Here is a 13347-nt window from a genome sequence, read left to right on the forward strand (position 1 = left end):
AGGGGATGCCATCTGAAATATAAATAAAATATCCAATAAAAAATGTTAAAAAAAAAAAAAAAAAGAAATTTTGCTGAACATTTCTGAGCCTCAGCATGGTCATCTGTAAAATTAAGACCATGGATGCTGTCTTAGTTAGGGTTTTCCTGCTGTGAACAGACACCCTGACTAAGGCATCTCTTATAAAAGACAGCATTTAATTGGGGCTGGCTCACAGGTTCAGAGGTTCAGAGTCCATTATCATCAAGGCAGAAACATGGCAGCATCCAGGCAGGTGGGGTGCAGGAGGAGCTAAGAGTTCTACATCTTTGTCTGAAGGCCTTCCAGAGAGGACTAGCTTCTAGGCAGCTAGGATGAGAGTCTTAAAGGCCACACCCACAGTGACACACTTCCTCCAGAAAGGCCACTTCCTGGGTCAAGCATATTCAAACCACCACAGATGCCCATGACCTATGAGTTTCCTGCTTGAAATGGGGTAACATGCCACAGTGTATAGTCTCATAACACATGGTAGCTGTTTTAAGACTTGTGTACATCTTTTGCCCGAGATAAAACTGGATTAGCCTTCATGATTAGCCCTGATCTACGTGCCCTCCTTCCCACCTCTGTCACGTCCTACCCAGTCCCCTGGCTCGGCTTCCACACACTAGGCCACTTATCTACTCCTTGTTTCTTCATACCACACCTTTGTTTAGCCAGCTCCGTGCTAATTAAGACTCATCTCCGGAAAAGAAACTGGAGCAAAAGCATGCATTCGGAACAGCCTGGAATCTTTCTGATGAAATCTGAGAGCTCAAAACACTAATTTATGATGTTTTTCTCAGTCTGGGTTTCTCTGCTGTGAAGAGACATCATGACCAAGGAAACTCTTATAAAAGAAAACATTAGGGCTGGCTTACAGGTTTAGAGGTTAAATCCATTATCATCATGGTGAGAAGCATGGAAACATGCAGGCAGACTTGGTGCTGGAGGAGCCGAGAGTTCTACTTCTTGATCTGCTGGCGGCAGAAGGGGACTGTCACACTGGCCAGACTTGAAACTCTGTGTGTGTGTGTGTGTGTGTGTGTGTGTGTGTGTGTGTGCCTGTTATATGACCTCAAAGTCCCACCTTCACAGTGACACACTTCCTCTAACAAGGCCACACTTCCTCCCATAAGGCCACACCTTCTAATAGGGCCACATCCCATGGGCCAAGCATATTCAAGCCACCACAGATGTTAAAACCCAGAAATTGAGGGAAGGCAAGCTATCGATAAGAAAGGGGCACAAGGGAATTTTCCAGTCATGTTTTATTTTATTATTTTTTTTCATGCCTATGGGTGTTTTGCTTGTATGGAAGTCTGTGTATCACATATGTGTAGTGGTCATGGAGACCAGAAGAAGGCATTGGGTCTTCAGGGACTGCAGTTTACAGATGGTTATGAGCTGCCATTCAGGTGAGAGAATAGAACCTGGGTCCTCTGGAAGAAGAACCAGTGTTCATAAAAGCTGAGCCATCTCTCCAGATCCCTGATCTTGATTTTAGAGGTAGGACAGAGGTGTGGGTAGTTGTTTGCTTGCTCAACATCTGTGCATTTTGTTGGACAATAGTAATGCCTTAAAAACAAAAAGATCGCAGACATCATCTCCTCCAGGAAAATGCCTGCCTGGGCTGGATTTTAGCGACCCTCTAGGGTCTCCACCTCTTCACATGTCTCTCTGTCCTTGCTCTCAGTACATAGCGCCATTGATGCCTTCTCTTTATGTACTCTGTGCCCCCAGTGGTCTGTGAGTTCCTGTAACAGACTAATGACCTGCTATCTATGTGAATGAAAGAAGGTTGTTTAACCTTAGCCTGTCTGCACCAGCCATGAACAGGGAACTATTAGTATCTACACAGAGCTGCTGGGATAATGAAAAGAACAGGTCTGCATAAGGGACTCAGAGCACAGTAGGTGTTCAATAAAAGTTAGTCCTATAATGGGAACAAAAAGTTTACTCACATTGACAAAGCAAGTGAAGTCACTCTTCACCTGAGCCCCTCTTCTGTCCTAAGCAGGATGGCCGAAAAAAACCAAAATTTATTCCAGTCTGATAACTCTGTCCCACCCAGCATCCGATATAGGCTCGCCACGCAACACGTACATCCTTTGTTCCCATCAACATCCGCCGAGATAATTCAGAGTGTGTTGATTAGTTTAAAGCACATTAAAGTGCGTACTATTCTCAAGAGAACAAATGTCATAGGATCCCACTGTATAAAGTACCTGGAACAATAACAGTGGTAGAAAGAAAAATAAAACAGTGGCTGCCATGGCCTGGAGAGAGATGGGTGTGGTTTGATGGATGTGGAGCCTGTTTGGGTTGAAGACTAAGCTTGAGATAAATAGCGTTGAGCAAGGCGCAACAGTGTGAATGTACGCAGTGCCTCGGAAGTATACGCTTAAAAATGGCTACAATGCTAAAGTTAATTTTTTAAATTTAATTTATTTTATGTGTATGGGTATTTTTGCTTGCACATATATTTGTACACCATGTGCTGTGTGAGGAGGCCAGAATGGGGTGTTTGATCCCCTAGAACTGGAGTTATTGAAGGCTGAGAGCTGCTGTGTTGGTGCCGGGAACTGAACCCCGGGCCCTCTGAAAGAGCATCCAGTATTCTTAACCGCCAAGCCATCTCCCCAGAACCTAAAGTGTTCAACTTCAGATTATGCATATGTCAAGTTTAATTCTTTAAAAAGTTCTGCTCTTCTCACTCCAGTGAGTCACCACTCTAAGCTAAACTATCAGCACACCCCCTACCGTGGACCCCACCCCAACTCCGAGCAGCTTCCTCCTGGGTCTCCTGGGCTCCTCCCTCCTCTTCCCCTGGATTCTCTGCCAGAGCCCTGTAAACTGGGGAAACAGCATTGAGCTCCTGGCCGACCCAGGCTTTGTGCCAGGCGTAAGAAGTACAAAGAAACACAGTTGCAAATGTCTGGTGAGAGATGCAGGCCAATCAACAGACCGTTTCCACACAGAGTGGGAGGGGCCATGGTGGGGTGGCTGGGGAGGTGCGCGGCAGGGCAAGGAGGCGTTCTGACTGTAGAGAGGGTGCGACACACAAGAGTTAACCTGCTGAGTAGGGGCAGAAGCCAGACTGCCCCCATTTCCCTGGTACTCCCTTTACTTTTTTTTTTTTTTTAATGTTTGCTGGCTCCCTTCCTTCAGCTAGAGAGCACTCTTTCCCTTCTCCATGAAAGCAGCCCAGTCCTTAAAGTGCCAGCTCTGATGCCACCTGCCTTATGGAAAAGGCGCTTCAACCCAGCCAAAATTAATCTCCCCTTCTCCTGAGCTCCCACGGCCTCCTGTTATATCTTCATTTAGCACATTCTTCATCCTGTCAGGTAATACAGCCTTTCATAGCTCTCGCCCCCCTGTTAGATATATTTTGGGAATTTAGATTTCTAAGTAAGACACACCGAGTAGAAGCAGCCATAGCATAAAAGAATCAGTCATCAGCGTGGATGCCTTCCCAGCCTCTCTGCTCCACTTTCCAATCCACATGGCAGGGTATGTTACCCACTGTCTCTGGTGCTTCAACAGAATGACCGATAAAAAAAAAAAAAATCAGTTGAGGAAAAGCTTATCCACGCTTCTAGTTTTAGAACCTTCCCTACATGGTCATTTGGTTCTGTGGTTTGGGGGCCTCTGGAGCCGAGGAAGATCAGGCCAGGAGCATGATTGTGTGAAAATGCTCACCATTTGATGGCCAGGAGCAACAAAGAGAAGAAGCTGGAGGCCAGACATTTCCTCCAAAGCCCCCACCTCTTGCAGGCTGGAGGCGACGACTTTATTGCATGAGATCTGAACTGTAATATGAGGGACAAGTGACATGCTATGACTCACAGGTCGGCCTCACCTCTGTTTCAGAAGCTCAAGCCCAAGGTGGCCTCTATCCTTACGGTCCCAACCACTCCTTGGTCAGCAATGGCAAGGGTCACATGAGCAGAGTTCTGAGACATCAAAGACCTCAGCATTCAGTCCTTATACTGCTCCTGGCTGCGCTTTCCACTATGCTCTCCTACCCAACTTGTGTTACTTACCGTTATGTGGTTATTACCAAATCCCTGACATAAACTGCCCAAGTTTGCTTTGAAGCATGGCTGCAGAGACTTCCGTCTATAGTGCTTGGATCTGTTGATTCCAGGCTAGCGGTGCAGTGGTAATGTGGGCAGAGAGGGCTTTGGACTCACCTCAGACAGGGACTACTGGATCATGAGGAAGATATCAGGGGATGAGATGTAGCCGTCAAAGGGGACTTCCTTTCTCCAGCTGGGTCCTACCTGCTGGTCCAGACCCTGTCTGTTATAGCACCACTTGCCGAGGGAACAAGTGTTTGATAAAGACCAACCACCTGTGGGAGACATTTCTTACTAAACTGTGATAGCGCCTCCTTTTGTGACTTGCTTCCTGCTTCTCCAGCTACTTCCTTTTCTTCATGGGTGCTGCTGTCTGCACCATTCCTGACTCTGGGGGTTCTCCCGGGGTTTCCACTCAGGCGTCTTTTTACTTTGTGCATTTTCATTGGATGGTCTCAGTAAAGCCTGTGACTTCAGGTGCTAGTGCATTCAGAATAGTTACTGCTCAGACCCGATGCCTGACCCATTGTCTGGTGATCACCCCCAGGAACTGTCCCCTGGTGCACGAGGTCACGTGTCTCTCAGCCCTCCTGACCCTCTTACGTTTCTGCTTCAGTGGGCAGCACCATGAACCACCCGTCAGATCTGGGAATCACTTTAACTCCTTGCGCCTTACCCCTTGGATCCAATCTGTCATTAAACCCTTTTGCTAAAGACTCAAATCTGCCTTCTGCCGTGGCTCTAATTCAGGCCTGCTTCATTTCTTACCAGTGGTGCTGGCCCTGCGCCACCTTGTAGTGTGCTTTCCCAGGGTGCAGCCCTGTGATGTCTCTAAATAAAAGATCTGGTTTATGGCAGCCTCGAGTTTGTTCTCCCTCGGTGGCTTCTCATTGCTGTTGGAAAGAAAGTCTTGCACACACTTTGATATATGATCCACAGACTGCTCTCCTGCCCATCTATGTAATTTTATATTAGACCTTCATGAACCATTTATAGTTCCTAAATGTACCCTGCTCTCAGAGAGATCCAAACTGTAATATGGGGACTCTTACTCATTTTGTCTTCTTTAAAAAATAATAATAATATCCTGCAATGCCCATGCTGGAACCAGATGGACTCAGGCAGATCCCTGAATCCCAGATCACTGGCCAGCTGGCCTAGCCAAATCCATGAGCTTCAGATTTGTTGAAAAATCCTGTCTCAAAAGTAAAGGCAGGGAGCTGGAGAGCTAGCTCAGTGGTTAGAACCCACCACTCTGACAGAGGCCAGCTTTGGTTCCCAGCTCCCACTCTTGGAAACCTTATATCATCTTCTTTTGGGTACCTGCATACATTCGCGCGCGCGCGCACACACACACACACACACATGTACACACAGAGGCACGATGCATGCACGTGTGCACACACACACACACGCATAGTCTTTTAAAAAGTAAGTGAACATGGAGAGTAATTGAAGAAATTATATGACATTGACCTCTACACACGTGCACATCACACATGTGCACATAAAATCACACATACATTTATATACCTATGTATATGTTAGTTTTATATCAACCTAGCAGACACTATATTCATCTGAGAGGAGGGATTCTCAATTTAAAAAAAGCAAACCCTGCCTTTATAAGATTGGGCCATAGGCAAACCCTTAGGACCCAGTTCACTGTGGTTTGGGCCACCCTTGGGCTGGTGGTCCTGGGTTCCATAAGAAAGCAGGCTGAGCAAGCCGTGAAGAGCAAGCCAGTAACCAGCCCTCCTCCATGACCTCTGCCAGGTCCTGCCTCCAGGTTCCTGCTCAGTTTGAGTTCCTGCCTTGGCTTCCCTCAATGGACTGTGGCATGTAAGCCAAGTTGCTTTTGGTCATACATAGTATACATAGACATGTATGCTATGTCATGGTATCTCAACATAGCAATAGTAACCATAACTGGAACAACCCACATGAACATGTGTATCTACCACATAACACAATACATGACAAGTGTGTATATGTATACACAAATGTATGTATGTATGTATGTATATCACAAAGTTGCACTGTTTACAAGAGAAGGCTTAACGGAGGACCAAAGAAGCAGGAAGGTGCTGATGATGTAATTGAACACACTCTAAAGTCAGTCAATCACAAGCCTATCTGTGTTCCATACAGAAATCTCCTGCCTCTTGGGTGGAGCTAGAAACAGCTGAGCTGTCTACACAGTGGGCAGGTCCTAAATCAACTTACCCATCTTTCACTGATCTTTGCCAAGCTGTCTGAAATGGGGCATACTTACCTGTAAGGCTGGAGAAGGACATGTGGGTACCATGAGGATTCAGCTGGTGGAAGAGAAGGTGGAGAGTGTGTGCTGGAATAACCAGCAGCCTCGGCGGCCATCCTGCTTTGGCATCCCAAGGCAATTCACGTTTCATGGATCAGCAACAAACTGGTTGCTTCCTGGTACCCACACACACTGCTAATTATGGAGGATGCTCAGTCTCTATGGTGACGTTGGTTGCCTAAGGTTCAGACTTTCAAGTACAACCTCCTGTCCTGGACACTCTGTTGGGAATGTTTGGTTGCATCACAGAAAAGTCCAAGAACAGTGGCTGAAGCAGGCAGGGGAGTGTTTCTCTAACATGATAGCAGATCTGGAGGTTAGGCTAGTTCAGAGCCTCATCATTGCCACTCAACAGCTGGCTTTCGTTGTCATGGTGATACCAGGTGGCTTAAGTCCCAGTCATCTGGGTCTGTGTTGAAAGGGATGGGAAGGGCTTTTCTCATCAACTGTATCGTCTTTTATTAAGAAGTAACAAACCAGACGTTTACTTGTTTTTTTTTTTCCCCCTCACCAGAACCATCGTACACAGCCATCTGTGACTTCAAGGGGACCGAGAAGAGTATATTGAACAAGGCATATTAGCGTCCTGAAAAAAAATCGGGATGATGTTAATGAGAAAAGAAGGAATGAAGGTTAGTGAACCCCACCCTCAGGGCTCCTCCATATTCCCACCAGATGACACCGAGTACATGCCCTGTTTACCGCTACGAAAATCCCCCTAGCACTGCTCTTTCAAATGCACCCCTGCTCTCCTGCAAAGTGCTTTGTGCCAAGCGCAGCTCTCATTGGATAACCATGACTCTGAGCAGTGGGGCAAGGTATTGGTGGGATTGTATTCTGGAAAACCAGCCTCTCCTATTAGTTTTTCTACTCTTGAACAATTTAATCAGACGCTTATAATGTGTATGCAGATCGGGCTAATCTTCTGCTAATCACAATCACGAGGCTGGGTGGCCGTGTTCGATGTGTGAGCCTGTGTCAGAGCGACTGGCCTGTATACATGGAGACCCTGTTCCTATCTTTAATGGTCATATTGGCAATTCTTCTCCATAGTTCAGTTTTATGATACAAATTTGTTGGGATTAAATTCAGGCAGTTCATGTAGAATTAATTTCGTTCCACTTCTGTTCCGATCACTAATTGGTTGAAGCCCAGTGCACACTTCTCTCTCTGCCACTCTCATGGTCCTTGGTTGGTAACAATTGCGGTTTCGATTGTGCTCTCCATTGCAATTATATGTACCTGGAGGATGTCAATCCTGTCTGTCTCAACTAGTATCTGTTTACTAAGGGCCTGGCACATAGTAGGCACACAATAAGCACTGGCTAATTTCTTTTATTTGCTGCATCAGCTTTTATTAATAATCTGGGAAAATGGTAACCACTAATTAATGTAAAAATAAATGAAATTAATGTGCACATACGTGTGTGTGCACGTGTGTGTGTGTGTTTGTACTGCAGAGTTACAGCAGCTAACAGGAATACCAGTTGTCAAATATAAATCTGGGTACTATAAGAGAGAGAAAAAATATATATTACATATATGTATTCAAATGACTCTTGCAACACTCCATGTGTGTCAGCTGCAGAGTGTCCCAGCAGACCACTGTTCACACGTCCTAGTATGTTTTATATAAAGAGGAAACTCCTACAAATTAGCCCTACTGGGTGTGTTTAAACATGGAGGCTCTGTGTGGCTGTTCTGTAATCGTGCCTGGACCACATTCACATTTTACAGATCAGGGACCCTGGTCTGTACAGTTCCTGGTCCCAACTCCCCAGGGGATTGTTGTGGCCATGGTTTCGGCCTGAACCTGGCCCTCTCCTGCCTATCTGTCCCTGGGAAGTGGTCTACACCTCTGTGTTCTGTCTGTAAGCACTGAGGGTGTAGAGAAGCAATGCTGAAAAGGGGCATAGAGACAGGCAGTTCTAGAGGAAGTGACCAGGCAGATGTGCGTCCAGCTGTGTCCACCCTCCCGTCTCTGGGTAGCCCGTGCATGTTTACATTTTATCTGTTCGGTAACCTGCTTTACGCTCTATGTCTCTTCTCCATGTGCTCATTGGGCACTCTAGGATATAACTGTGATGCATTGTGGGATTGTTTTGAGGACTGAGATTTCTCACATTAAATATAGTACACAAGTATGAATGGATGTGTCAGACCGAGGACATGCACTGTGATCTGCATGGTCTACTGTAAACGGAGAACCATGCCTGGATCAGTGTGTTCATGAAGTGTCCATTGTCACAAATCTACAGTTTACTTTTCTGCAGTTCTAAAACCCCAAAGCTCTTGAAAACCCACATTTCTTCTTCACTTAGGTAGGTTCCAAACAGCTCTGAGTTAAAGGGCTTGCAGAATCTGACCTGAGGGGTGCAAGACGGTTTCCAGGACTTATTTAGTCCCTAGGTGCAAACATTCATAAATTTTTGTGAAAAAAAATGTCAGTGTGGTGGGTCATATGCCCACCCCCCCAGCCCCTCAGCAATATATACTATTGCCTCTTTCAAACGAAGAATTCTGAAATCTGATGTATCTGAGTCCAAGGTTTCCGATGAAGGTTTGGGGGCCCGGTGTGTGTGTGTGTGTCCAGTACCCACCTCACTCATAGCGCTGTTCCATAGCACTGTTCCTGAGTGCCTTATCTCGATAAATGCACTATAGTCTGCCTTGACAGCACTTTCTGAGCACTGAGGGGACTATAACATTGGTCCCGTGTGGCAGACCTAGGTCTCCTGGGTCCTAGGGACTGCACAGGAGAGCCTCGTTGCCGCATCAGAAAGGCAGAAAGAAGGATGTCCATTAAAAAGCAGATTGGAGGTGATTTGGGCCACTTGGCCCTGCCCAATAAAAACGGCTTTTGTTCTGTTGTGCTGGCCATCCGGTTGCTCTCCAGGGTGACTGGAAAAGAAATCAGACCTGGGAAAATAAACTAGAGCTCTGATCAGTAGAGCGACTGTTGCTACCGCAGGCCAGCAGAATAGTCTGTGAACCTCTGTGTACACACCGGCCTAGAAATAGAGCCAGTGTTGGTTGATTCTGGGAGGAAATAGAATTGTTCTCTCCTTAGTTGAACTTCCTGGAATTCCTGTGTTGTCTAGAACTGCCCCCCCCTCCCCCCCCGCCCCAAATAATCACATGTCTGTTTAAGAAGACTCAGGAAGGGTGGCAACCTGTTCTTTCCTCTCTCCCCCTACATGTGTGATCGTGCGCATATATGTGTGTTTGTGTGTGTATGTATGTGTGCATATAAGTGTGTTTGTATGTGTGTATATATGTATGTGTGTGTATGTGTGTTTGTGTGTGTGTGTCTGCTCCCTCCCTTGGCTGCATTGCATGCTTTGATTTTCATTTTCCTTTCCCATTTGATTTTCTCTGCAAATCTGGCAGTTGGCAGATACTTATCTATCATTTTCCTGTTTTCAGCCAGAGACAGAGAGAGAGAGAGACAGAGAGAGAGAGAGACAGAGAGAGAGAGAGAGAGAGAGAGAGAGAGAGAGAGAGAGAGAGAGAAATTTCAGGAAAGCCTGAGATTTGTGTTTTACATTTTGTGTAGGATGTTCTTGTGCTTTGGAGACAGGGACAGCCCTTGGGAATCCTTTTCTCTTGGTTCATAATTCTGTCACATTTCGAGCTCTCCTCTCTGCTGCTGGGTAGGTGGAAAGATAAACACTGCCCGACAGCTCGGAATCCCCACGAGGCCCCACAGTGAGATGCAGTTTACTGAAGCTTAGTGATAAGAAGCAGATTAGTCCTTCGAGATAAGAAGGGATCAGAATTTTCCAGAACTGCAGAAAAGGCTTCCATGTGAGCAAGTGCCTTCACCAGGACTGTGCCCCTGCAAATGAGGTGGTTGGTGAGGTTAACTGAACTTCTTCTTGGGAGGGTTGCCTAGAGACCTCCAGACTGGCTCTTATCTGGGTGAAGTCATTGCAGGCAAGTAAGCAAAGACAGAGCACGTGATTCATCTCTCAGGGGAGACACACATAAACAGACAAGACAGACAGACACACACACACTATTGAAATACTATTGTAATCCTCTCAAATATTTGCCTTCATTTTCTGGGACAAACTAAATTATAATTTTAAAATGTGTCCCTTTTTTGTGTGTGTTGAGAAAAACCTATTCAGTGCATCCTCCACAGAGGGAAGGCACACTACACAGAACATCTGACTGTGAGCATACTGGTGAGCCTGGAAGAATGGGAAAAAGCTAGTTGGGTGCTCCTGACCCGTTTTGGAGCCTCTTTGAGGCTGACCCACACACCAGTACTATTCCTTACTTTGGGATCCCTGGCCTTGTGGTAGGAATCCAGGAGACCCATTTCTTGGGGTGTGTCTTCACATGTATAGTTCCAGGGAAAGGATCCAAAGCATTTGCGAGGGGCTCATACACGCAGCAATGACAGGAACAAGACTTCTGTGAGACACAGACAGCCACAGCTGCCTAACAGCTTAATACCCTTTGATGAGATGTCTGAAGACTTATTAAAGGATGGCTGGCATGTGGAGAAAAAGGCCCTTGGGTTTTTTTTATGGTGACCTCAAGAGGCTCAACCTTGACCTCTGTCAGTCTCGACAAGCCCCGCACATACACAGCTCTAGTGTCCCCCGAGCCCCACTTCTGTAGTCCTGAATGCTTTTAATTACAGAAGAAATCAACCTGTGGAAAGGGGATTTCCATTAAAGGGGGTGGAGGATGCTAGGCGGTGCTGGCAGAATCAGGCTTTTGAATTGGGTTAATTAACACACATTGGCTTTTCAAGGTTGTCTCCAGATGGCATTATTATTGAAACATAGTATCAGTGTTACCAATAGACACCAAGAGCGTTGTACTTTACTGACCAAGAGAACACATACTTCACCTCCTACAATGAGAACCCAACTGTCATAGGACTGTCTTTGCCTCCACCTGGAAAACAGAAAGAGCATGGTATGGTGGTGCCACCTGGTCCTACCCCCTAGGGAATGCCACTTTCTGTGGGGAATGCCTGATGTGTCCCTTGGAGACTTGAATTGGCCACTGAACACCATATTTATATGGAGCTCTGACTACCTGCTTGTCTTTCCCAGATGGGTTGCTGGCCTGCTCCTGGCCCTTTTCTCTGTACCCAGACCCTTCCTACCCCATTCCTACTTACAGCTTGATACTTCTGTCTCAGTAATGACAATTCTTAGGGATGTTAACTCATGAATGGCACAAGAGCCATTAAGTGTAACTTTAATTTTCTTCTTCTTCTTCTTCTTCTTCTTCTTCTTCTTCTTCTTCTTCTTCTTTTCTTCTCCTTCTCCTCCTTCTCCTTCTTCCTCTTTCCCCTTTCCTCCTCCCCTTCCCCTCCCCCTCCCCCTCCTGTTCCTTCTCTTCCTCTTCTTCTTTCTTCCTCTAACTTTCTTTAAATTCCTCATGTGGTATTCTTCCTGAGAGGGCATGAGAAGCTCTCCCTTCCTACATGGTGTATTGAATAAGGTCTTAACTTTCTGTGTTTCTGATGAATGATCTAAATGACTTGTAGAAATGTGATTAGAACAGGTGCACACCTGTTTCTCATCTTGACTCCAGCCCTTTGGAACTGTATGGCAGATGTGGTTTGAATAGGCTTAGCCACAGGAAGTGATACTATTAGGAGTGTGGCCTTGGTGGGGGAACTGTGTCACTGTCGGGGTGGGATTTGAGACCCTCCTACTAGCCACATGGGAGCCAGTCTTCTGTCAGTCTTGGATCAAGATGTAGAACTCTCAGTTCCTCCAGCTCCATGCCTGTCTGGCTGCTGCCATACTTCCTGCCACGATGATAATGGACTAAACCTCTGAACCTGTAAGCCAGCCTCAATTAAATGTCCATTATAAGAGTTCTCTTGGTCATGATGTCTCTTCACAGTGGAAACTATAACTAAGACAGTGGAGATAGAGCAGGTTTCTTTGTCAAGGATCAGTGAACTTTGTCTAGAGTGGGTGTGTCCCACTATGCTCACCAAAACACCCGAGGTGTTCAACATAAAAAAGATGTCTACAACTCATGGCTTTATAAGTTTCAGCCCACTGCTGGGCAGGCTTGCTGGAGTTGGTAATATACAAGGAATGTCATGGCAGAGATACCTGGGTCAATTAGCTGCTCCCTTCCAGAGATCTAGGGAGAAAATAGGAAGAGGTGAGGGCAGGGTCCCAGCATTCTGCTCAAGGACATGCCTTATATGACCAAAAATACAGCTAGCTTGGATTCTACTTCTTAAAAAAAGAATTCTTCACCTCCTAATAGTGCCAGGGGCTGGCACAAACCTTTAACACAGGCCTTGAGGAGACACTTATCCAACCCCTAGCAGTAGGTGAGACATACGTGCTTTAGACTCTGTGGACATGCAGTCTCAGATGTAGCTGTTCACCCTAGCAGCTTCGGTAAAAAGCAGCCCCACACAGTATGTAAATGAGTGGGGTAGAAAGGCACAGGAATAAAATTTCATTATAGGCACTGAAATTTGAATTTCTTGTAATTTTCACATGCTGCAAAAATGTTCCTCTCTTTCAATCATTCAGCAATTTTTTAAAAAAAAATTATTTTTAGATTACAGATCGTAGGAAAACCCAAATCCAGGCGGTTGGCTGGGTTTGGCCAATTTTTGGTACCCTACAACCTCAAAACACACGGTGTCAAGTCTGAGCTGTCAGGACAGCAAGCTGCCCATCAGTGTTTGCTTCTTGGAAAATGATAGACATGGACTCAGAAAGGCCAGCAGCTAACTTCCTGTGTCTTGCTAGAGGCATTGGTTACACATGTATACATTCATCAGATGGTGGGAGGTTTAGTTACAATTCTAACAACTTGTTGAATACATCACGAAAGGCTGTAGGATCCCACACTGCAAAACAAACCCCAGACCTCCCTGTCACACAGCAGATAACAAGCCTTTGTTTCTCTCTTATGTCTCCC

General features: G+C 45.9%; 1 protein-coding gene across 2 annotated transcripts in view; it reads left to right on the forward strand.

Moving 5' to 3' along the window:
* The window catches only part of Tmcc3 (transmembrane and coiled-coil domain family 3), a 272618-nt gene that overhangs the window by 106160 nt on the left and 153111 nt on the right, over positions 1-13347 (forward strand). For both annotated transcript variants that reach the window (XM_076920032.1, XM_076920031.1), the window contains exon 2: positions 6935-7052. In XM_076920032.1, the coding sequence (XP_076776147.1) occupies positions 7023-7052 (30 nt within the window). In that variant the 5' untranslated portion in view covers positions 6935-7022. The remainder of the gene's footprint in view (positions 1-6934; positions 7053-13347) is intronic.

The sequence above is a fragment of the Arvicanthis niloticus genome, chromosome 22, assembly GCF_011762505.2.
Source record: "Arvicanthis niloticus isolate mArvNil1 chromosome 22, mArvNil1.pat.X, whole genome shotgun sequence".
In the NCBI taxonomy this organism is placed as follows: domain Eukaryota; kingdom Metazoa; phylum Chordata; class Mammalia; order Rodentia; family Muridae; genus Arvicanthis; species Arvicanthis niloticus.